Source organism: Dipodomys spectabilis, unplaced genomic scaffold (assembly GCF_019054845.1).
Source record: "Dipodomys spectabilis isolate Male_0828 unplaced genomic scaffold, ASM1905484v1 ptg000173l, whole genome shotgun sequence".
Taxonomy (NCBI): domain Eukaryota; kingdom Metazoa; phylum Chordata; class Mammalia; order Rodentia; family Heteromyidae; genus Dipodomys; species Dipodomys spectabilis.
Window position 1 is genome coordinate 10,458,102 of NW_024870850.1, and position 24,468 is coordinate 10,482,569.

The 24,468-nt window shown below is 57.6% G+C and overlaps 1 protein-coding gene across 2 annotated transcripts in view; it reads right to left on the reverse strand.

The window, feature by feature from the left end:
• Positions 1–4,817: 4,817 nt before the first annotated feature.
• Positions 4,818–24,468, reverse strand: part of Dnmt1 (DNA methyltransferase 1) — a 34,842-nt gene continuing 15,191 nt past the window's right edge. For both annotated transcript variants that reach the window (XM_042693780.1, XM_042693779.1), the window contains 31 exons: positions 23,842–23,923; positions 22,641–22,675; positions 21,852–21,927; positions 20,034–20,062; positions 19,820–19,865; positions 19,658–19,738; positions 19,450–19,562; positions 17,770–17,888; positions 17,555–17,647; positions 17,005–17,156; positions 16,275–16,462; positions 15,752–15,944; positions 14,816–14,913; positions 14,550–14,697; positions 13,434–13,549; positions 12,942–13,143; positions 12,710–12,849; positions 11,499–11,672; positions 10,833–11,054; positions 9,850–10,042; positions 8,991–9,075; positions 8,507–8,635; positions 7,670–7,952; positions 7,406–7,547; positions 6,920–7,086; positions 6,663–6,840; positions 6,341–6,536; positions 5,988–6,154; positions 5,773–5,889; positions 5,479–5,569; positions 4,818–5,212 (listed from right to left, as the gene is read on the reverse strand). In XM_042693780.1, coding sequence (XP_042549714.1) covers positions 5,169–5,212; positions 5,479–5,569; positions 5,773–5,889; positions 5,988–6,154; positions 6,341–6,536; positions 6,663–6,840; positions 6,920–7,086; positions 7,406–7,547; positions 7,670–7,952; positions 8,507–8,635; positions 8,991–9,075; positions 9,850–10,042; positions 10,833–11,054; positions 11,499–11,672; positions 12,710–12,849; positions 12,942–13,143; positions 13,434–13,549; positions 14,550–14,697; positions 14,816–14,913; positions 15,752–15,944; positions 16,275–16,462; positions 17,005–17,156; positions 17,555–17,647; positions 17,770–17,888; positions 19,450–19,562; positions 19,658–19,738; positions 19,820–19,865; positions 20,034–20,062; positions 21,852–21,927; positions 22,641–22,675; positions 23,842–23,923 — 4,099 coding nt within the window. In that variant the 3' untranslated portion in view covers positions 4,818–5,168. The remainder of the gene's footprint in view (positions 5,213–5,478; positions 5,570–5,772; positions 5,890–5,987; positions 6,155–6,340; positions 6,537–6,662; positions 6,841–6,919; positions 7,087–7,405; positions 7,548–7,669; positions 7,953–8,506; positions 8,636–8,990; positions 9,076–9,849; positions 10,043–10,832; positions 11,055–11,498; positions 11,673–12,709; positions 12,850–12,941; positions 13,144–13,433; positions 13,550–14,549; positions 14,698–14,815; positions 14,914–15,751; positions 15,945–16,274; positions 16,463–17,004; positions 17,157–17,554; positions 17,648–17,769; positions 17,889–19,449; positions 19,563–19,657; positions 19,739–19,819; positions 19,866–20,033; positions 20,063–21,851; positions 21,928–22,640; positions 22,676–23,841; positions 23,924–24,468) is intronic.

Sequence of the window (24,468 nt, forward strand, 5' to 3'; positions counted from 1 at the left end):
GCGGACACGCAGCCTGTGGCGCCCGCCTTCCCAGCGTGGGGAGCTCGGGAGCAGCTCAGAATATATTCTGTATGTCTGTCTGTACTTGTCCCAGAATCCCAGGACTCGAACTCGGCGCCTGACACTGCTGCTCATGGGCTGGCGCCTGCGCCACGCCTTCAACCGCTCGGAAACTATTTTCTGACTTTTTTTAAATCATCCTGAGACAAAGTCTTGCTCCATCTGCGCAAGGCGGGCCAGGGACGCAGGTCTTGTCGTAAGCTCGCCATCGCTAGGACTCCAGGAATCCACCCTGGGTGGCTCCCACCTGCAATCCTAGCTAATGAGGGGGCTGAGATCTGAGGATCAAGGTTCAAAGTCAGCCTGGGCAGGAAAGGCTGTGAGATTCTTTATCTCCAATTCACTAGCAAAAAGCCAGAAGTGGAGCTGTGGCTCAAGTGGTAGAGCACCAACCTTCAGAGAAAAAAAAAAAACAAACTCAGGAAGAGCACCTAGGTTCTGAGTTCGAGCCCCAGGACTGGCACATAAACACACAGAGAACAATTCTTTCATGACTGGTCACTTCTAAAATAGCAAATGTTGTTGTCCTTTCTCGTTTCTTTTTGTGCCAGTACCAAGGCTTCAACTAATGGCTGCATGCTCTCATTTAGCCTGGAATGGGTTCCAGGCCAGCACTCGACTCCTGAGCCACACTTTCTGTTCTTGAACTCAGGGCCTGGGTGTTGTCCTTGCGTCTCTCTGGGCTCCAGGCTAGCACTCTACCACTGAGTCACAGCCCTCCAGCTGTGACTTCCAGCCCTCCAGCTTTTTCTGAGTAGTTTATTGCTATTAAGAGTCTCCTAAGCCAGTGCCAGTGGCTCACGCCTGTCATTCTACCTACTTGGGAGGCTGAGATCTGAGGATCATGGTTGAGTACCAGCCTGGTACTGAGATTCTTATCTCCAATGAACCACCAGAAAGCAGGAAGTGGCGCTGTGGCTCAAGTGGTAGAGCACTTGCCTTGAGCTGAAGAGCTGAGGAACAGCACCACGTAGGCCAGAGTTCAAGCCCCACAACCAACAAGAGTCTCATGGACTTTTCCTGCCCTGGCTGAGTTTAACCATGATCCTCAGATCTCAGCCTCCTGAGTAGCTAAGATGACAGGGGTGAGCCACCAGCACGTGGTCAGTTCTCATTCTTTCAAGCCAGCATTTTATATAGTCCAGGCTGGCAGCTGGGATGAGCCTAATTTTTTTTTTTTTTTTTGTTGGTCGTGGGGCTTGAACTCTGGGCCTGGGCGCCGTCCCTCAGCTCTTCAGCTCAAGGCGAGCGCTCTACCACTTGAGCTACAGCGCCACTTCCGGTTTTCTGGTGGTTTATTGGAGATAGGAGTCTCACGGTCTCTCCTGCCCGGGCTGGCTTTGAACCGCGATCCTCAGATCTCAGCCTCCTGAGTAGCTAGGATTACAGGCGTGAGCCACCAGCGCCCGGCTGGATGAGCCTAATTTTACCTATCGAAGTCACTTGACTTAACATCAGGGGTGAGGCGTGGCTTAGTAATAGGGCATGCACTAAGCTTGTGCAAAGGCCCTGGGTTCACTGCCAGGCTCCTCCTCCCTCCCCCTACAAATATATAAAGTTCTAGCCTAACAGACAACAAAAAAGATAAGAGGGTGGCTGGGGATGTGGCTCAGTGGTAGAGTGCTTGCCTCGCATGCATTAGGCCCTGGGGTCGATTCCTCAGCACCACGTAAGCAGAAAATGCCAGAAGTGGTGCTGTGGCTCAAGCGGTAGTGCTAGCCTTGAGCAAAAAGCAGCTCAGGGACAGTGTCCGGCCCTGAGTTCAAGCCCCAGGACTGGCAAAAAAAACAAAACAGAGGGTGGCTGATGATCCATTTGACATGAAATTATTCAGATCAGGCACTCCACTTTCAACCTTTTTTTCTTTGGGGGGGGGGGCAGTCGTGAGGCCTGAACTCTGGGCCTGGGCGCTGTCCCTCAGCTCTTCAGCTCAAGGCTAGCGCTCTACCACTTGAGCCACAGCGCCACTCCCGGCTTTTTTCTTACATGGTGCTGAGAAATCAAACCCAGGGCCTCAGGCATGCAAGGCAAGCGCTCTACCACTGAGTTACCTTCCCAGCCCCCTCAACCTTTTGTGTGTGTGCTGATCCTGGGCTTATACTTAGGGTCTAGGCACTGTCCCTGAGCTTTTAGGCTCAAGATTGGCACTCTATCACTTGAGCCACAGTTCCACTTCCAGTTTTTCATAGCATATTGGAGACTTCCCTGCTTGGGGTTGGCTTCGAATCATGATCCTCAGATCTCAGCCTCCTGAGAAGCTGGGATTCCAGGTGTAAGCCACCAGCCCCAGGCTCATATTAAAGGAATGTATAAATTGTGTATTCCAGCAGGTTACAGTAGTTCATGCCTGTAATCCCAGCACTCAGGAGTAGAGGCAGGAAGACTTGGATTCAAGGCCAGCCTGGGTTACATAACAAGACCCTGAACAACTCTCAACCTCTCCCGCACCCCACCCCCAAAGTCCAAGAAGAGTTGTTTGCGAGAGCTGATGGCAATCACAAGAACTAAGTATCTGCCGATCACGGGGCAGAGTCCATTCAAGTGCTGCAGTGTCGAAATCCACCACTGAACACCGGGTATTCTCGGACGAAAGCACGTGATGTAAACCCCAAGTTATGGTGACCATAAGGAAACCTGGGCCTGAGCTGGACACCAGTGGCTCACAGCTGTCATCCTAGCTACTCAGGAGGCTGAGAGCTGAGGATCGAAGTTCAAAGCCAGCCTGGGTAGGAAAGTCTGTGAGACTCTTATCTCTAATAAGCCACCAGGAAACCAGAAGTGGTGCTGTGGCTCAAGTGGTAGAGGGCTTGCCTTGAGCAAAAGAACTCAAGACAGGGACCAGGCCCCAAATTCCAGCCCTGCAGCTAGAAAAAGAGAAAAAGTCAGGCTCAGTGGGTAAAAGGGAAGTTTATTCTCTTGCAGTTCTGGAGGCCTCGGTGCGGAATTCGGAGTCAGTAAGCAAGTCTTCTGCGTCTCTCCTTAGCAACCTCTTCTGAATCCTCATGACATTTGAGCTTTGTACTTGTCAGCTGTAATCCCTCCAAGGACACCTGTCACACTGGATTAGGACTCACCTTAATGACCTTGTTTAAATCCAACTATTTTTTTTTACTTTTGTGTGCTGATCCTGGGGCTGGAACTTAGGGCTGAGCACACCTGTCCCTGAGTTTTTGTGCTCAAGGCTAGTGCTCTACCACTTGAGCCACAGCTCCATTCAAGCTTTTGAGTGGTTCACTGGAGCCTAGAGTCTCATACACCTTTCTGTCCAGGCTGGTTTTGAACCATCATCCTCAGATCTCAGCCTCCTGACTAGCTAGGATTGCAGGTGTGAGCTATTAGCACCAAACAATACTGAGCAATTTGAAAGTAAAACCCTGGGCTGGGCACGTGGCTTAGAGGTAGACTTGCCTAGTATGCATGAGGCCCTGGGTTCGATTTCTAGGTACCACATACACAGAAGCCAGAAGTGGAGCTGTGGCTCAAATGGTAGAGCACCAGCCAAGCCGGAGCACAGGGTGTCAAGTTTAAATCAAGCCAAGAAGAAAAACCAACACAGTGTGGGTGCACCCAAGGTAGCTCAGATAAGCAAATCCAGAAACCAAGTAGGGGGGGGCAGTGATGGAGCTGATAGAAAATAAATAGAAGTACGTACTGGGGATCAGTGCACAAGCCCTGGGCTGCTTTGGCTCCGGAAGCCCCACCGGCTGGCCCAGCCTGTGATCCTCCACCCCGCTCCGTGCTGGGATTCATTCCAGGCCGCATTCCCTTGGGTACTTCGCGGGTCTCAGGGCCCGGTTGAGGACAGGGGGCTAGGGCGCCCTCTAGTGGTCACCCACAGAAGCGCACCTACGGCCGCCAGGGTGGGCGTTTCCCACTTCTGTGGCCTTCTGGGTGATTGACACGGAGTGGCTTTTTAAAATTTTGCTGTCCAGTCTTGGGGCTTGAACTTGGGGCCTGGGCGCTGCCCCTGAGCTGCTTTTGCTCAAGGGTAGCGCTCTACCACTTGAGCCACAGCACCACTTCCAGCTTTTTCTGTGTATGTGGTCCTGAGGAATCGAACCCAGGGCTTCATGCATGCGAGGCGAGCACTCTACCACTGAGCCACCTTCCCAGCCACTTCAGTTTTTAAAAGCACTTCCTAGTAAATCCTTTCACAGATGAACTACATTAGTTAGGGTTTGTGGTAGAATCTAGAGCGCTTGTCAAGCTGGGTTGACTGCCAAGCCCAAATAAGCCTTTTCCCCTTTGCCAGTCCTGGGATTTGAACCCACGGCCTGCGCACTGTCCCTTAGCCCTTTATGCTCAAGGTTAGTCCTCCTACCGCTTTGACCCCCAACACCACTTGACTTTTGGCTAATTGGAGATAAGGGTCTCCAGACTCTCTCCTATCCCAATTAGCTTTCAAACTGATCCTCAGATCTCAGCTTCCTACGGAATTAGGGTTACAGGTGTAAGCCACTTGCACCCAATTTCATCTAACAGTCTTAAGCTGGAGAGGCCCATAGCTCGGCAGTGAGTTCTTGTCCCGTGATCCTCTGCCAGTCCCCATGGTCACAAGACAGCTGCTGTATCACCAGGCATCACAATTCCATTCCAGACCAAATAAAAGCAAAAAACATCCCGGAAGCCACATTTCTAAGTTCCATTTGCACCTCAGTGGCCAGAACCAGAAGTCCCAGGAGTTAAAACCCGCGCCCCACACAAGGCCAGCTAGCTGAGCGGGGCTCAGTTCAGCCCCGAGTCAATCAGTCCGGTAGTTTCGATGCTTTATCGGAGATTTATTTGAAGAAATATTACAACATACAAAAACTACATAAAGTCTTGATTTCCACCCGGGAAGTGGTCGCTTGGATATAATGCCATTGTAAAAAAGTTCCTTTTTTTAAAATTGAGAGGGTGATCACTGCTTTGCTAAGTCGTGGAGAAGCAAAAAAAAAAAAACAAAAAAACAAAAACGAAGGGAAAGAAAGTCACAGGAAGAACTCAGCTCCGCCAGGGCGCCCAGGGCGCCGCGTGGACACCATCCAACTGACACAGACATGTCAAAAGCACAACACCGGCAGCGGGCGCGGGCTCCTGGCGGCAGGACGGGCACGCGGCCGGGCGGCCTAGCCCTGGGTGGCTTTCTCCTCCTCTTCCTCTTTCACTTGCGCTGCGGGCGAGGAGGAGGCTTTGCTAGGGACGGCGTCCACCCAGCACGGGCCCGCCACGCACGCGCGACCGGGCCCTCGCCGCCCCGGCTCGGAGGAGCCCAGGCGGCCTTAGGTGCGAAGGTCCGCGACTTGCCAAGCAAGTTGAACAGGAAACGGATCCCGTGCTCACAGGGCAGCCGGGCTGTGACCCCCTCCCCCAGCCCCGACATGGGTCCGGGAACCCGGTCCCCGATCCCCGCCACCCGAGCATGCGCGGCCCGCGTACCTGAGGCGCTCTCTCGAGCCTTGGCCAACAAGCACTGCTTGATCTCCAGGCCGATGGCTTTGGCCAGGGGCGGCGGGACCGCGTTCCCCACCTGGGGGCCGGGAGGTGGTGCGTGAGGGCGCAGCCCCGCCCTGCCGTGACCACGCCCTCGCCAACCATGTTCCCAGTGGACCAGCCCTTCCGTGACCACGCCCCCCGAGACCGCGGGCACGCCCCGCCGTGACCACGCCCCCGCCAAGACAGACACGCCCACCCCGCCCCCGCCCCCGCCCCGAGCCCCCGCCGCGCCCTGACCTGGCGGTGCCGGTCCAGGATGTTGCCGAACAGCCGGTAGGTGTCGGGGAAGCCTTGGGAGCGCGCGCACTCCCGCACGCTGACCACGCGGTGCTGCTCGGGGTGCAGCACGCGGCCCTGGGTGGAGGCAGGCGTGGGGTGAGCGCGGGGTGAGCGCGGGGGGGGAGGGGGGGCGGGTGCTGGGTCCCCAGCGCCCCCAGCGCCCCGGGACGCACCTGCTTGCCCATGGGCTCGGGGTTGGTGACGGTGGTGCTGAAGAAGCCGTCCCACTCCAGCCGCCCGTACAGCCCGGCCCAGTGGTTGTGGCGGTTCCCGGTGTGCGGCAGGCACCAGGGGATGAGCGTGTTGAACTGCCGCGCCAGCGGGTCGCAGGGGGTGCCGGCTGCGAGAGGGGGCGCTGAGCGGCGGGGCGCTGAGCGGGGGGCCCCGGCGGCGGGACCCCGATCGCTCACACACTGCCCGCGGGGACCCCCCACCCCCGGCCCCGGGGACCCCGATCGCCGTACCCTGCACGCAGGAGCACGCGCCCCGCGGGGACCCCCACCCCCGGGGACCCCGATCGCCGTACCCTGCACGCAGGAGCACACGCCCCGCAGCGCCCCCGAGCGGCTGCGGCCGTGCTTGCGGTCGTGGTAGTTGTAGCGCAGCTTCTTGGTGATGGTGTTGTCCGACAGCCGCACCTCGATGTTGGGCAGGTCCCGCCAGTCCGAGCCGGGCGCCAGCGGGATGTGGCGCATGCGCGCGGCCACCAGGGGGCTCATGTCCTGCAGGCGGTGCGGGGTCAGCCCGGGCCGCCAGAGGCCCCCGAGGGGGGGCCGCACCCCACCAGGGGCCCCAGGGGGAAGGGCACGGGGGCGGGACGGCAGGGGGGAGCCGCAGGCCGGCGCTACCTTGCAGATGTGGTCTCTGAGGATGGGCTGGTAGTGGGAGCCCCGGAGCTGCCGCTGGAACCAGGACTGGGGCTCCCCGTTGTAGGAGATCTCGGAGGCCGACGCGCCGTTCTGGATCTCGGGGAGGTCGGACATGGTGTCCCGCACGGTGATGGTGCGGTAGGGGCCGGAGCTCAACCTGCAGCACGGCGGGGAGCCTGAGTGCCGGGGGGACCCCGCGACCGGCCGCACCCCGGGGGGGGGGGGGGGCTTCCTACCTCGTGATGTTGCTGACAAACTTCTTGTCGTCCACCACGACGCTCAACTGGCAGGCCCGGGGCGCGAACACGTGCAGGGGCTCGGGGAACAGGGGCAGCTGCTCCCCGGGGGCCGCCGCCAGGATGATAGCGCGCCTGCGCGTCTGGGCCACGCCGTACTGCCCCGCCTGCGCCGGGGAGGGCCGCACCCCACGATCAGACACCCCAAACCCCGCACCCGCCTGACGCTGGGAGCGGGAGGGGGGCTCCACACAGATGGGGGAGAGGGTCCACCCCTCCCCCACTGCCGCCGCAGTCCAGAGCCAACATTTCACCAGAGGCGCCCCGATTCCCTCTGGTCACCCCAGCCCCCTTCCTGCCAGGCCCCCGACACCCCCACTTTGACAGGCTGAGCAGTGGGCAACCCTGTGCCCTGGCCTGCCCAGCCCTCTCTGGACGGGAATGAGTGGGGGGGGGGGGCACATCAGGACAGGGTGAAGCACACACCTGCAGCACCCCAAAAGTGCACTGGTAGCCCATGCGGACCAGGCAGCGCAGCGTGAGCTTCAGCACCATGGAGCGTTTGAAGGACACGAAGTTGCGCACGTTCTCCAGGAGGAAGAAGCGGGGACGGTAGTAGTCACAGTAGCTACAGGGGAGGAGACGTGGGATGAGGGACCTTGGCGGGAGAGCGGGCAGGGGCCCTTCTGCCCCCGTCCAGCATGGGGGGGGGGCAGCCGGGCACCCCGCTCCCCTCCGACCCGTGACTACCTGAGGAAGGAGACCACCAGCGAGTTCTTGAACTTGGAGTAGGTGCGGGAGTTGAAGCGGTTCATGCCGCTGAAGCCCTGGCAGGGCGGCCCGCCGCACAGCATCTCCACGTCGCCCTTCTGGGGGAGCCGCTGGCCCAGGGCGTTGGCCACCTCCCCGGCCATGACCAGCTTCAGCAGCACGTTGCAGTCCTCGGTGAACACGGTGGACGCGGGGTTGTTCAGGCGGAACGCCTGCGCCGCCGGCTCCCACATCTCGATGGCCCACAGCGTCTCCGAGATGCCTGCGTGGGGGGGACGGCATGGGAGGGGGGGACGGCATGGGAGGGGGGGACGGCATGGGAGGGGGGGACGGCATGGGAGGGGGGGACGGCATGGGAGGGGGACGGCATGGGAGGGGGGGACGGCATGGGAGGGGGGGGACGGCATGGGAGGGGGGGACGGCATGGGAGGGGGGGACGGCATGGGAGGGGGGGACGGCATGGGAGGGGGGGACGGCATGGGAGGGGGGGACGGCATGGGGGGCACCGGGGGGGTCAGGGGGGCATCGGGGGGGTCAGGACGGCATGGGGGGGAGACGGCATGGGGGGGAGACGGCATGGGGGGCACCGGGGGTCAGGACGGCATGGGGGGCATCGGGGGAGGCAGGAGGACGGCATGGGGGGCACCGGGGGTCAGGACGGCATGGGGGACATGGGGCAGGAGGACGGCATGGGGGGCACCGGGGGGTCAGGACGGCATGGGGGGCACCGGGGGTCAGGACGGCATGGGGGGCGGCCAGCGTCCCCCCAAGCAGCCCCCTACTCCCCACGACTGCCCCCTCCCCGATGGCGCCTACCGGCCTGGTGGAATCCCTCGGACAAGCCCCCGCAGCCCGAGAACACGTCGAGGGTGCGCAGCTTGGGCAGCCTCCCGGCCTCCGGCTCGCTGGGCTCCGGCGCCGGCGCCGCCTTCGCCTTGCTTTTCCCTGGAGGCCACACAGCAAAGCTGGAGGCCGCGCGCAGGCGCAGTGCGCACCAACCAAGGGGGCGGGAAAAGGGGGACTTCCCGTCACTCCGCAGCGCAGGGGGCTCCCGCCTATCACCCTAGCTACTCGGGAGGCTGAGATCTGAGGATCGCGGTTCAAGGCCAGCCCAGGCCAGGAGAGGCCATCAGACTCTGATCTCCAATAAACCACCAGAAAACCAGAAGTGGCGCTGTGGCTCAAGGGGTAGAGCGCCCGCCTTGAGCTGAAGAGTGGAGGGACAGCGCCCAGGCCGAGTTCAAGCCCCATGCCCCAGGGGTGCACCTCCACACCCCAAGGTGGGAAGAGGTCTTTTTACCTTTGCCTTTTCCTTTCCCTTTATTCCCGGGGCTGCGGGCATGGTTTGGGGGGTCTTCGAAGCTTTTGCTCTTTGCATTGTAGGCCTGGAAAGAAGCGGCCGTGAGGCTCGGGGGGGACGCGGCCCTCGGTCCCCGCCCCGGCACACTTCTAGGGAAGTTCATTTGGGATGGGCACCCGTGGCTCCTGCCTGTAATCCCAGCTTCAAGATTGGAGGATGGCAGTTCGAAGCCAGCCTGGCAGGAAAAGTCTGTGAGACTATTTCCCGTGGTTCACTCAAAAACCGAAGTGGAGCTATGAGTCTTAGTGGTGGAGGGCTAGCCTTGAGCAAAAGAGCTCTGGGACAGTGCCCAGGCCCTGAGTTCAAGACCCACCATAAAGAAAGTTAGCTAACTTGTCGCTAGAATCATAGCTAATCGGCTGCCAGTATGGTGTAATTGTTTTTTAACCACACTGCAAAATGCCAAACCAAATCCCACTCCTTTGTGTTCTGTGTGCGCTATTACTGGGACTTGAACTCAGGACCAGGGGCTCGTCCCTTACAGCACCAGCCACGAGTGAAAAATCCATCACTGGCGCCACAGCTCCACTAGCAGTTTTGGAGATTTATAATAATAGTCTCATGGACTTTTATGTTGGCCAGGGCTGGCTTTGAACCACCTATCTCAGCCTCCCAAGTGGCTGGGATTACAGGTGTGCGCTACCGGTGCCTGACTTCCCACTTTTCCTTGGAACGCCAGAGATGACCGCCAGCCCCATGGGGCGGCAGTTGGGGGGGGGGGGGGGCGGCGCGTGCCGTGGGGGCCGCACCTGGATGGAGTAGAAGCGATCGGGGCAGTTGGGGGGGGGGGGGGGCGCACCTCAATGAAGTAGAAGCGGTCGGGGCCGCGGGCCGAGTACTCCTGCACGCACTCGGGCAGGTCCTCCCCGTACTCCACCGTGCAGCGGCCCTGCGCCGCCTTGAAGTCCACCACCGCCTCCTCGTCGCTCCAGTACAGCATGTTGATGTCTGCGTGGTAGCTGGCGGGCGTGGCCTTGTGCGTGTTCTCCGGCCTGTGCGGGGAGGATGCTTGCTTGGCGGGGGAGCTCCCAAGGAATCACAACATGCAGCACCCCCTTACCCACAAGGAGGGCCACTGGAAGGAAGCGTTTCCCAGTTTGGGGGACACTGGGGTGTTGGCCATGTCATGCAAGATCTTGGGGGGCTGGGGAGCGGGGTTCAGGTGTTATATGGCTCGGCAAAGGCAGTAGGGATCCACTGAGCTCAAAGAGCCAGGCCCCGTGTGGTGGCTGATGCCTGTAATCCCAGCTACTCAGGAGGCTGAGAACTGAGGATCGTGGTTCAAAACTAATCAGGGCAAGAAGTTCTATGAAGACTCATCTCCAATGAACTACCAGAAAATCAGAAGTGGCGCTGTGCCTCGCAGTGGTAGAGCACCAGCCTTGAGCAAGAGTTCAGGGACTGCACACCCAGGACCCAAGTTCAAGTCTCATGACCAAAAACAAAACCCCAAAAAGCAAGACACATTTCAAACAGCTCTCAACATCTGTTTTTGGCAGCACTCCATCGAACCCCGCGTCCCTGGCCCTTTTGTAGGGTCTGGCATTCGTGTCCAAGCTAGCCTGAACCAAGATCCAACTGAGGCCTCGTTCAGAGCTGGGATGACAGGAGCACCTCACCCCACCTGGCCGACTGGTACACACGGGGTCTCAACACGCTGGTCCATGGGGATGGCTGGGGAATGCAGCCGCCCCATCCCTGCTTCCTGACCGGCTGTAGTCACAACCAAGACTAGAAAACCAGCACTGGTAGAAGCTTCTGGAAGGGGATCCGCCCACCTACCTGTAGAACTTGTTGACGCGGATCTTGATGTCTGCTTCGTTGGGCTTGCCGTTGCTCTTCTTGGTGCAGAAAATCTCCTTGATGCGGCCAATGCGGTAGGGCTCGGGGGCGTCCAGGTTGCTCCCTTTAATGTAGTCCGAGTACTTCCGGTAGTGCTCGGGATACAGGTGCTCGTTCACAGGCTCCTTCTTCGGGCGCTTCACAGGGCTGGACAGCTTGATGCTGCGGAGAAGTGGGGGTCAGGCCACGTGACCCTGAGGCTACCGTGTGTGTGTGTGTGTGTGTGTGTGTGCGCGCACATGCACCAGTCCTAGGATTTGAACTCGGGCCTGGGACGCTGAGCAGAGGCTGGAGCTCCACCACTTGAGCCACAGTCCCACATCTAAGCTTATTGGTTCATTAGAAATGAAGCTGTCTCAAGACTTGGCTGCCCGGGCTGGCTTTGAACCCTCAACCCTCCAACCTCAGCCTACGGAGCAGCTGGGATTACATGCATGATCACCACGCTCGGCTCCCGCATTCTGCAGCAACATGGGGCAGCTGGCAGCCCAGCAGGATCAGCCCTCACCCACTGGCTACCTCGTCATGGGTCTGGCACAGAGCTCAAGTGTGATCTGAGGGGCACAGAAGTTGGGGGGCCCGCTGGCAGGGAACAAGGGGGCTCACTTGAATGCGAAGGCCTCGGGGGGCAGGTACACCCCGTCGCCCACGCGGTACACAACGCCATTCTTGGTGGCCGAGCTGTAGAAGAACCGGTTGTCCAGCTCGTCCACCTGCTCCAAGACCCTGGGAATCTCCTTCTGTCTCATCTCCGCCAGCCGGGCACAGCTCACGCAGAACCTGCAGGAAGCAAGCACAGACCCAAGGCACTGAAGACTGCCGCCACCCCCCCAAAGGCCATCCCCCACCCCCCCCAAATACCCAAAGACAGAACCCAAGAAGACAAAGCCAGCCATAGGAATGTGGCTGAGAAGAGCTCAGCATGGTGGCTCACACCTGTAATCCCAGCACTAGAGAGGCTGAGGCAGGAGGATTGAAGTGTGAGGCCAGCCTATGCTATAGACAAACACCAGACCTCAAAGAACGAAGAGCTAGGCCAAGCTCGGTGGAGTGTACCCGAATAGCAGCTACGCAAAAAGTGGAGGTGGGAAAGACTGGGCTAGGCTAACCCGAGCCAGAAACATAAAACCCTGTCTGAAAAGTGACTAGAGAGCAAACACCAAGCCATCCCAGCTACTCAGGAGGCTGAGAGCTGAGGATCGCGGTTCAAAGCCAGCCCGGGCAGGAAAGTCCGTGAGACTCATCTCCAATGAACCACCAGAAAACCGGAAGTGGAGCTGTGGCTCAAGTGGTAGAGCGCTGGCCTTGAGCTGAGGGACAGCGCCCAGGCCCAGAGTTCAGGCCCCACAACCAACCAAAAAAACGCCACAAAGCTGGTATGGCAGAGACACCTATAGTACCAGCTACGTGGGAAGCAAAACTGAAGCAAGAAGACCCCCTAACCCAAGGAGCTCCAGCCCGGGAGATCCTGGCCCACCGCTTTTCCTACTGCTGGGTGCGGGCAGTGCACACGTGCAATCCTGATGCTCAGGATGCGCAGGGCAGAGGAGCCAAACCGTCCCAAAACACCTCTAACTCACCAGCCTAAACCCTGGAAGTGAAGGCATGGCTCAAGTGGTAGATCACCAGCCATGAGCGTGAGAAAGCCAGGTGGGAATACATGGCCCTAAGGTCAAGCCCTACTACTAACTCTCTCCCCGCCCCAAGACTTCTCATATCCACCAAGTCAGCAAAGGGCATGAGTGGGAGAGGCAGTAAGCGAGAGCGGAGGCCCGCGAGCGGAGGCCCGCGAGCGGAGGCCCGCTCCTGACACTCACTTGTGCTTGTTTTCCTCGGTGGGCTGCATCTTGGGCGGGGACTCAAACCTGGCGTAGTCCTGGTCGTACCACAGCTGGTAGAAGTAGGTCTTGCCATCATTGACTTCGCCCAGTAGCATGTCCTCGGGCTCCAGGCCTCCCTTGGGGGACAAAGGTGCGGGGGGGGGGGGGGGGGGGGTCAGCCTCTGCCCTGAGCCTGGGGTGGTGGGGTGGGGGCACCGCGCACGCTCACCTCCATGGCCCAGTTGGGCGACGGCGGCTTGTGGATCACCGTGACCTTGCTGTGCACGTACGACAGCTGCATGTCCTCGCACTCGTCCACGAGGAACAGCTCCCGCGGGTCCGACGTGGCGCCCAGGACCGTGTCCGACCCCGCGCAGAACCAGTGTGCGTGGAACATCTTCCCGCTGCCGTCCTCCCACAGCGCCGTGGCCCTGCGGGCAGCGACAGGACAGCGGGTGTGTGACACGCGGGCGTGACGCTGCGGCCGCAGGAGGCGCATGCGGGAGGTTTGGTTTTGGAGCCCGACGTCTCTGCTCGGGGCCGGCGCTCTACCCAGAAGCCACAGCGCCACTTCGGGCTTCTGTGATTCATTGGCAAGAAGAGGCTCCCAACCTTCCCGCCCAGGCTGGCTTTGAACCACGAGGGTCCCCTCGCAGCCTCCGGAGTGGCTGGGATGACAGGCGTGAGCCACCTCACCCAGCACAGGTGTTGGGCCACGCACCTCGCGAGGTAGAGCGGCTTGGAGGAGTCATCAGGGATGACGGAGACGCAGTCGCCCACCTCCAGGGTCTCCTCGTCGATGCACACCTTCTGGTAGAAAGTCTTCTTCCCTTCAGCCTGAAACAGGTGACAATGGGGAGCGGCCCAGGGCGATGGTCCCTAAATTCATGTATCATCCCTTGTGACGGGACCAAGACCTGAGGATCGAGGTTCAAGGACAGCGTAGGCCAAAAAAAAAAAAGAAGGCCAGGCACCGGTGACTCACGCCTTTAATCCTAGCTACTCAGGAGGCTGAGATCTGAGGATCGCGGTTCAAAGCCAGTCTGGACAGGAAAGGCCGTGAAACTTATTGCCAATGAAACACCAGAAAACCGGAAGTGGCGCTGTGGCTCAGGTGGTAGAGCGCTCGCCTTGAGCTGAAGAGCTGAGGGACAGCGCCCAGACCCAAGAGTCCAAGCCTCATGACCAATAAAAACAAAAAAAAAACGGCCAGAAGCTCTACCATTAAGAAACCAGCAAAATGCTGGGCTGTAGGTATGGCTCAAGCAGTTAAGATCCAAAAAAAAAAAGCTAAGTCAGAATTCAAGCCACAGTATCAGCTAAGAAAAAAATTAAAAGTAAAAATGATGTGGCTGGGAAGGTGGCTCAGTGGTACAGTGCTTGCCTCCCATGCATGAGGCCCTGGGTTCAATTCCTCAGCACCACATAAGCAGAAAAAGCCGGAAGTGGCTCTGTGGCTCGAACCGTAAAGCACTGGCCTTGAATAAAAGAAATTAATGAACAAAAAAACCAAACTCGGGCTGGGAAGGTGGCCCAGTGGTAGAGCGCTTGCCTTGCATGCCTAAGGCCCTGGGTTCGATTCCTCAGCACCACATAAGCAAAAAGGAAAAAGCCAGAAGTGGTGCTGTGGCTCAAGTGGTAGAGTGCTAGCCTTGAGCTGAAGAGCTGAGGGACAGCGCCCAGGCCCAGAGTTCAGGCCCCACGACTGGACCCAAAACAAAACAAAACAAAAAAAAACTCAGCCCTCAGGCCCCGAGTTCAAGGCCCCTCCGGACTGGAACCAAAAAACAAAACCAAAAGTCACCCAGCTGTCTGTCAGGCCCTGGGCCAAGCTCACCTTGATGGCTGGACCAACCCAGGAGATCCGCGCCTTGTTCTGCTTCTTCTTCTTGGCCTGGTGCATCTTCTTGGGCGAGGGCATTTCCGGGATGTTGTCGTCCACCTCCTCATCTTCCTCGGCCTCCTTCATGGCCAGGTTGGGACACCTGTGCGCCCACGGGGCAGAAAACGTGTCCACCGGCAGGGCCCCGCTAGCCCAGGCCGCGGAGGCCACGCGGGTCCTGTGCTCTGCCGCCCGGCCGGCAGGGGGCGCTTGCCACCTACCTGCGCTGCACGCACGCCTGCTTGCTCCGCCCACTCCCGCCAAACTTGACCATGTCCATGCACGCCCTGCACACGCCACACTCGGGCTGCTGGCACACCTTCAAAGGAAAGCCCAGGGCACCTCAAGTAGCCATCCTTGGCGGGGTGCTGGGTGTGTGTGTGCCAATAGTGGGGCTTGATCAGGCCTGGGCTGCTATCTCTTAGCTTTTTCCACTCAGGGTGGTGCTCTACCATGTAGACCACACCATGTAGACCACACCTTCACTTCTGGCTTTGTGCTGAGCGCAGGAGATGGGGCTCATGGATTTGCCCTGCCCGGGCTGGATTTGCGTTCTTGAGCCTCCGATCTCAGTCGCCTCAGTAGCTTGGATAACAGGTGTGAATGAGTGCAAGTACCTGGCTGTACTTTTCGTTTTGGGGGTGGACTCGTTTGAACTCAAGGCCTCAGCCACTGGGCATGCCTGCAGCACTCCCCTTTTGTTTTTACAGTTTTTATGCTGTTCCTGGGGTTTGAACTCAGGGCCTGCTATCCCTGAGGTTTTTAGCTCCAGCCACAGCTCCACCTCCGGCCTTTGGGCAGTTTAGTGCAAGCAAGAGTCTCATGGACTTTCCTGTCCGGGCTGGCCTAGAACCCACACTCAGATCTCAGGCTCCCGAGTAGCTGGCATGCCACCGGCAAAACAGCTCGCACTGGACTGCGATCCACCTACTTCAAGGGACCTTGTCATGGCTGGCGTGACAGGCGCTTGCCCAGGTGCTGAGAGACAGGGCGTGGCGGGGATGCCCAGGCTGACCTGGAACCCACAGCCCTGCGGGTAAACGCGGGGCCACTTACCCAGAGCCATCTGTCCCCAGCTACAGAGCCAACAGGCGGCTGGCAGGGGGTGTGGCTGGGGCAGGATGAGAGGTGGGCGTGGCGGGAGGGGGCGTGGCTACCTCGCAGACACCACAGCGGCGGCGTTTGGAATTATTCTCCTTGTCCTCCCGGTCGGCCCTCTCATCCTTCTCGATCTGTTCGGCAAAGAAGGTGTCGAAGATCTGGTAGACCAGCTTGGTGGTGGTGGCCTTCGTGGGGCCCTTGTCTTTGTCCTTGGCAGGGGGTTTCATGGAGCGGCTGCTCACGGCTCGTCTGAGGGCAAAAGAAGGGGCAACCATCTTAGGGGGGAGCGGACACAGAGGATAACGGTCAGTTGTGGGGCTTGAACTCAGGGCCTGGGCGCTGTCCCTGGGCTTTCATTTCACTCCAGGCTAGCGCGCTACCACTGAGTCACAGCGCCACTTCCTGTTTGTAGGGGATTCATTCGAGATCAGAGTCTCTTGGACTTCCCTGCCCGAGCTGGCCTCAAACTGCGATCCTCAGATCCCAGCCTCCTGACCCAGCTGGGGTGACAGCCATGGATGAGCCGCCAGCGCCCGCTATGGAGGCCGCGTGGGCCTTCCCGGCTGCGGGGGTCCCTACCTCTGCCCCAGCGTCACGCCGCACAGCTTGATGAGGGCCCTCATGCAGGGGCTCAGGTAGATGGGCTCCTCGTCCGTGTCCTTGGCCCTGTCGTAGCTCTCCACCTGTCCCACCACGAACTGCGCGTGGCGCAGGAGCGAGTCCTCCGTGAAGTGGTTCAGGTTCAGGCCGGAAGGAGGCACTGTGGTCTTTGGGCAGGAATTTTAAAAAAAAAGTGAAATTACAAAACACAAGGCGGTAAAGCGTTTGCCTGGCATGTACAAAGGTCCTGGGTTCCATCCCCAAGTAATAAAACAAAACACAAAAAACCGGTGTTTCCTATATTCTGTGTTTGCCCTGAGGTGTGGGATGGAGACCCGGCAGTCTTGCTCAGTTTTGTTGTTTTGGGGGGGGGCTGGTGCTCTACCACTTGAACCACGGCTCCAGTCAAGCATTTCGGTCACCAACTGGAGGTGGGGAGTCTCTAAGGGCATTTCCTGGCAAGGCTGGCTTGAAATTCTTGGTCCTCAGCCACTTGAGGATCTGATAGGTGTAAGCCACTGGTGACTGGATTACCTTACTTATGTATTCCATCTGTATCTGTTTTTGGGGTAGTACTGGGGCTTGAACTCCGTGTCTGGGCCTTGCCCTGCAGTTTTAGTTTTTCTCAAGGCTGGTGCTCTACCACTTGAGCCATACGACCACTTGCAGCTTTGTGCTGGCTCCTGGGAGCTAGCACAGGTCACCTCACCTCAATCTTGTTGATGAGGTCTTCATACGTGGCGTCAGGGTTCCCCAGGAGGAATTCCACCACTATCTTGCTGATGTACACCTTCTCCTGCATCTGCCCAAATATGGGGGCGTACTCTGGGCTGGGGTCCATGAGGATGTATTCAGCAAACGCTGAGGGAACACAGCTATTAGAAAACGGCACCTGCCTTTTTTTTTTTTCTTTTCTTGCCGGTCCTGGGGCTTGAACTCAGGGCCTGAGCACTGTGAGCTTTTTCACTCAAAGCTGTCATTCTATCCCTTGAGCCTCGGCTCTATTTCCAGCTTTTTGGTGGTTATTTGCAGACTAACATCTCAGGCTTTTCCTGGTGGGTCTGGCTGTGAACTGCGATCCTCAGATCTCAGCTTCTTGAGAGGAGCTTGGATTACAGGCGTGAGGCACCAAGCTCTGCCTTGACCGACTCAAACATGAGGCTCAGTGCCACGGCCATTCCTAACTACCACGGAGCCTGGGTCCCATGCGTCACCCTAGAAGCCCTTCCCCCGCACCAGGGCCCCGACTGCTCCGTTACCGGTGCTGAAGCCCATGAGCACTTTCTCCCCGCCGTCAAAGCCTGTGATCCACCACTCGTTGATGGGACCCAGGTGTTTGCCGTTCACGCCACCTGTGCGCAGAGACAGGAACCAGCTTGGCCCCAGGATGGAACATACACAGAGTATTTTCCCCAACTGGGTTGGTTTGGAAACCAGCTCCCCCCAAGATCCCCTTCTGGAACTTTCCACGTACCTTCAAGAGATGGGTTGTCCTCATAGATGGCTTTGGCCGACCCAGAAAAGAAGAGCTCCACGTTCTTCTCGATCAGGCCGGTGTCGATGGGACACAGGTGGCCGCGCTTGCAATACACACTAGACAGACGGTCAGGGGACATTTTACAGCTGAGCCACCGTGGCAGGTCTCCATGCACAGAGAGGCCCAGGCCCACGCGATGACAAAGCCCCAGGCCCGTGCCGGGCACTGTCACCCAGGCCGTGAGCGCGGCCTTCCAGAACCGTCTGCCAGCTGGGCTACCTCATCAATGGTCAGCCCGCTTTGAAAGCTGGCCAGAGCCAGGGCAGGTGGGGAAGCGATTGCTTTTCTAGGCAAGCGAGAGAAGCATGGTGAGGGCTACTGGAAAGTTCCATGCCGACCTCACGTGGACAGGGAGCCGAGGCCAGGCACAGGCGGCCGACAACAAGAGACCCTATTATAGAGCAGGTCTGTGATGAATGTGATGGGAAACTATTTCAGGACAATTAGATACATACCAAGGGGGGGGGAGGAGGGGGGAGGGGAAGGGCTGGTTCCCAGCTAGCCCAGGGAAAAGAAGTCTGGGAGACGCTGCTCTCCAATAAACCAAAAAAGCCGGAAGTGGCGCTGTGGCTCAAGTGGTAGAGTGCTCGCCTTGAGCGGAAGAGCTGAGGGACAGCGCCCAGGCCCGGAGTTCAGGCCCCACAACCGACCAAAAAGGAAATAAAAAAGCCAGGTGTCAGTGGCTCACGCCTGTCATCCTAGCTACTCAGGAGGCTGAGATCTGAGGATCGTGGTTTGAAGCCAGCCCAGGCAAGAAAGTCTGTGAGACTCTTATCTCCAATTAATCATGGAAAAAGCTAGAAGTGGTGTTGTGGCTCAAGTGGTAGAGTGCCTAGTGTTAAGGCAAAGTAGCTTGAAGACAAGGTTGGGGCCCAGAGTTCAAGCACACACACACACACACCCTCATGTGTTTAGGGCCCAGAGTTCAAGCACACACACACACACACCCTCATGTGTTTAGGGCCCAGAGTTCAAGCACACACACACACACACCCTCATGTGTTTAGGGCCCAGAGTTCAAGCACACACACACACACACACACACACACACACACCCTCATGTGTTTAGGGCCCAGAGTTCAAGCACACACACACACACACACACACACACACACACACACACACACACACACACACACACACACACACACACACACACACACACACACACACACACACACACACACACACACACACACACACACACACACACACACACACACACACACACACACACACCCTCATGTGTTTAGGGCCCAGTATCCAGACTTGGGCAAGGTTTGCAATGTGATCAAAGTGTCAAAACAACTACAGCCACCAAGATGGTGCCACTCAGCTTTAGCGGAGGTCCAGGATGCCCGCATGGGGGCAGGGATGCGGGTGGCAGCTGGCTGGTGGTGGCTGTGGCGATCGAGGCCCGAGCCCAGCCCATGCCCGTGGGCGTGGCTTACCTGAAGCCCCAGCCCAGCCCATGCCCGCGTGGGCGTGGCTTACCTGAAGCCCCAGCCCAGCCCATGCCTGTGGGCGTGGCTTACCTGAAGCCCCAGCCCAGCCCATGCCTGTGGGCGTGGCTTACCTGAAGCCCCAGCCCAGCCCATGCCTGTGGGCGTGGCTTACCTGAAGCCCGTCAGCTTGTGCTGGGGTAAAGCCTCATAACTCTCGAAGCCCGATTCGTTGGTGTCATCGAAGATGGAGAGTTTCTCGTTGGTCAACATCTGGGGCTCCTCCAGCTGAGGGACCAGGGTCCATGTGAGGCAGAGGCACTGGAGGGGGGGGGGGGGGAGGCCACGGGATGGGAAGGCAGGACCGGAGAGCTGGCACTTACGGCATCGTGGGGGTGCTGCTCATACTTGAGGTCCAGGTCGTCCAGGTACTGCCCACACTCCGAACACCTGGGCTCCTGTGGCTGTGGGGGGCAGGGGCATCAGCGGGGCGCATGCGCAGGGCTCCCTCTCTCCAGCCTCCTCCCTGCGCATGCGTAGTTTACCTTGAGGTTCAGCATCGCTTTGGTCCCGGTCTCTTTTTTCTCAGTTCTGCGCAAAGAACACAAGGTTGTTTGTCAACTGGGAACGGTGTCACAGACCCCAGCGGACCAGTGTCCCCCCCATCCACACAGGAGATGGCAGTTTATGAGGACGCCCCCAGGGCCCCGAGTTCAAGTGCCAGCACTGGCACAACAACCATGACAACAGAGTTCTTACATTTCTTTGGTTTTGCTTCTTTTCTCATCCTAGAGGAAAAGAGGAATAGTACGTTAAGAAAGTTAAGTCAATACTCTGCATCCAGACCAAGAAACCAAAGGTGATCAACCCACACAGCAACACTGTCAAGAGGCGGGATCTGACCCAGCACCAAAAATCCCACACTCCTCCATTTTATGCCCAAGTGGGGCATGGTAGTACATGCCTGCAGTCCCAGCACTCAGAAGGCTGAGGCAGGAGGAGGGAGAGTTCCAGGAAAGTGTGGGATGTAGGTAAGATCCTATCTCAAAAGTTTTATGGCCCAACACCCCAGAGTTTTACAAGGAGCACTGGGCGCCGGTGACTCACGCCTGTAATCCTTGCTACTCAGGAGCCTTAGATCTGAGGATAAGAGTTCAAAGCTAGCCCAGGCAGGAAAAAAGTCATGAGATTGATCTTCAATTAACTACCAAAAAATCCAAAATGGTACTCTGGCTCAAGTGGCAGAACACCAGCCTCGAGTGAAACAGCACCCAGGCCCCAAGTTCAAATCCCACAACTGACCATCCCCATCCAAAAACAAGTTTCACAAAGGCTAGAGACATGGCTCAAATGGTACACCACCCCTAGCAACTTTGAGGCCCCGAGTTCAAATCCCAGTCCCACAAACATGAAGGTTCACAGCAGGCCAGGGGAAATCAAGCGTTACCTTTAGGAAAAGCCAGTGAGCTTGGAAGGCGGGTGCACAGCAAGCCGTGCCCCAGTACAGATAAATGTCCACACAAGCCCTCGGTCCCCATCTCTCTAATGGGCACAGGGATCCTGAAGGCCATGCCAGTGTGTCCAACAGCTGGGACATTCTCGTGAGGGGAGCCCCCGGGAAGATAAAGAGGGGACGGCCATCTGGGGTCCCACCTGCCTCGTAAGAAAGTAACCAGGAGGTCATTGTGAAGAGATCAGGGACATGAATCTTCCCTGAATGCCGGTCCATGGGGACTGGGCATACCGACGCGCAGGGACAGCGACATTCACAGTGAGCCAATTCTAATGAAGTACTGTGCAGAAGGAATTGTCCACTTAATGAGGGCTGGGTGGGGCTCAGTGGTAAAGCACTTGCCTAGCATGTGCAAAGGGCCTGGGGTCTTCGAGAAAAGAACTCAACCAAGTGAGATCAGGCAGGTGAGCTGATCAAGCAGATGGCAGGCGAGGGTGGGAGCCATGTTAATACAACAGAGACTCTCAGGTCTCCTATGAAAACCGATCACCTCCAGAGTTCTCTAGAAAATACTCACCCCCAATCCCACCACCTCACCCAACCCTACAAGAGACAGAACCGAAGGCGGGGAAGACCAGGCAAAATGGAGAACAGAAAATAAAAGCGCCTTGCACAAGCTAGAGATCTGGGCTGCCTAGTGGTGTTTGGGTCACCAATGAACCCCATATGTGACAATGTGACATTCATGTGATGGTCACACTCACTGTGCTCGTGTAAAAGCCAGCCACAATAACCAGCTCATAGAAAACTCGTTTCCCAGAACATGTTCCTAGGTTTAAACACATGACCATACATTTATCTAGATCTTGTGCAGGGCTCGATTCAAAGGAAAGCCAGGGGAAGCCGTGCACAGTAGTGTATGCCTGTAATCCCAGCTACATGCAAGGCAGTGGTGGAATAAACCATGTCGGAAACCAGGCCAGGCTCTCTTATCAGAAGCGAAAGCACGAAGGGCTGAGTGTGAGGTTCACGGGGCAGAGCACTTTTCTACTAAGTCCAAAAGGCCCGAGTTCAAATCCCTATGCTGCCAAGATTAAAAAAAAGAATCAAGAATGTTGCCTTACACTCTCACGGGTGGCTCTTGATGCAGATGTGTGTGGAGTTGGTCGCTTTTCCGGTCTCGTTTTCCGTTTGGGAGTCCTGTCCAAGTGAGCAAATACTTAACTATCTCGCTATCAACAAGCAAAGCAATTGGGACTGGGACTGTGGCTCAGTGGTAGAGTGCCGGCCTTGCATGCATGAAGCCCTGGGTTCCATTCCTCAGCACCACAGACAGAAAAAGCCGAAGGTGGCGCTGTGGCTCAAGCAGTAGAGTGCTCGCCTTGAGCAAAAGCAGCTCAGGGACAGCGTCCAGGCCCTGAGTTCAAGCCCCAGGACTGGTGAAAAAAAAAAAATAGAGCAACTCGCTGGGGAGGTGAGGGTGGCTCACGTCTGTAATTGGACCCAATCAGAAGGCTGAGCTCAGAGGATGGAAGTTCAAAGCCAGGCTGGGGCAGAAAAACTGGGACTTCATCTCCCAAAATAACCAGCCAAAAGCCGGACCGAAGTGTGGCTCACGTGGCGGAACATCCAGCAAGCGAGCCAAGCCAAGCTCAAGGCTTAGTTCCAACCCTGGTAACTGCACAACCCATTCCCTCCGCCCCCAAAATACGTATGGTCTTTCCGGCACCCTCCCAGACGTGGAGAAAAGAGGGTCCTCGGGTTGCGGCACCCTCGTGACTGCGCAGGCGTGGAGGGAGCAGGCGCGAGTACCGCTCGGTCCTGCTTCACCCTCACAGCACTACCGTCATTCCCAGAAAACTCCCATCGCCCCACATTTCCAGAACGCCAAACAGAGCAGCCCGATCACTTACACGTCCCTGAGTTGACTCTTAGGCTTCTTTTCATCCTGCCAGGGGAAAAGGGAGGTGGAGACAGAGGAAAAGGTCAGATTCCAACACAGCGGAGAACTGGAGGCAAGGAGAGCAGAGGCCTGGGAGCCTCCGGCTGAGCACCGGGCTCCCCAACGCCCTCCATTAGTCTCCGACCCAAAAAGCAACTAGAACCTTCCACGATCTCCAACACTGCCAAGAAGTATTAGTTTATTGCCAGTCCTGGGGATTGAACTCAGGACCTGGGTGCTGTCCCTGAGCTTTTGCTCAAGGTTAGTGCCACTTCCAGCTTTTTCTGTGTATGTGGTACTGAGGAATCGAACCCAGCCAGGAAGTTTTTAAGAGTTCTGCGCTGGGCACTGGTGGCTCTCATCTAATCCTAGCTATGGAGGAGTCAGACCTGAAGATCACAGTTCAAAGCCAGCCAGGGCCCCAAGTCTGTTAAGATTCACTGGGCACTGGTGGCTCACGCCTGTATCTTAGCTACTCAGGAGGCTAAGATTTGAGGATCGCAGTTTGAAGTCAGCCAGGGCAAGAAAGATCACGAGACTAACCACCAGAAAACAGGAAGTAGTGCTCAAGGGGGTAGAGTGGCTCAAGGGGGTAGAGTGCTAGCCTTGAGCAAGAGAGATCAGGGACAGTGACCAGGCCCTGAGTTCAAATCCCATAGCCAACAACCACCACCAACAAAAAAAAAACTGAATGCATTTACGAAATTAAAAGTCAATGGTAGGCAAAAGGCCAAGATGGACGCTCACAGTCCTCCACCGCGAGACAGGACTACCAGCTGCATCGATGGCCCCCAGATGTACCAGCTGTGGCCGGAGCCCAAAGCCTCCCCAGCCTTGGGGGAGAGGCTTAGAACCCTGGAGAGGCCTCCGGCTCTGTCCTCTTCATGCTACCAGCTGAAGACCACGGGGAGCAGGGGGCGTAAGAGAGCAGAACCCCCCGGCTCTGAGGCCGCTAGGGCTGCGAGCTGACCACACTAGGTACGTGGGGCACCGACACCCACAGGACGGTCCCCAGTGACCCCGGGGGACATCAGGTGAACCATGTCTACAGCTGCCACCACAGTGTACGGGGCTAGAGGTGAACACAGAACCCTGCCCTACAACTTTTTTTTCCTCCCAGTCAAGTAAGAATCTCTATAAAGCAGAGGGAAGGGAAAACAAAAGCCTCCAACCTTGACATCCGGGTCATCTTCCTCCATCTGTGCGTCTGTTCCTGGACTCGCTTCTCGGTCTGGCTCCTCCAATTTAGGCGTTCTGCAGAAACCAAGAACACGAGGCAGCGAGTGACTCAGTGGGCTCCTTCCTCATCCATCTCGTCCAAGGAAGCCCTCGAGCTCTCTTGTATTACGACTCCATCATAGAGATCACAGGATGATTAGTGTGGTGCTGGGTTGTTTGTTCTGCCAGTCCAGGACTTGAATTCAGGACCCGGGCGCTGTCCCTTAGTTTTGTGCTCAAGGCCAGCAATCTACCACTTGAGCCACAACACTTCTGTTCTTGGGTGGTTCAGTGGAGGTAAGTCTTACAGGCTTTCCTGCTCAGGCTGGCTTTGAACCAGGGTCCTCAGATCTCAGCCTCCTGAGTAGGATTACAGGCATGAGACACTGTCACCTGCCTAGAGCCCCAATATTGCTTCAGCCAGTTTTAACAGAGGCTCAAAAATACATGTGTAGGCTGAGGTGGCGGCTCAGTGGTAGAGCGCTTGCCTTGCATGCATGAGGCCCTGGGTTTGATTCCTCAGCACCACATGAGCAGAAAAGGTCAGAAGTGGTGCTGTGGCTCAAGTGGTAGAGCGCTAG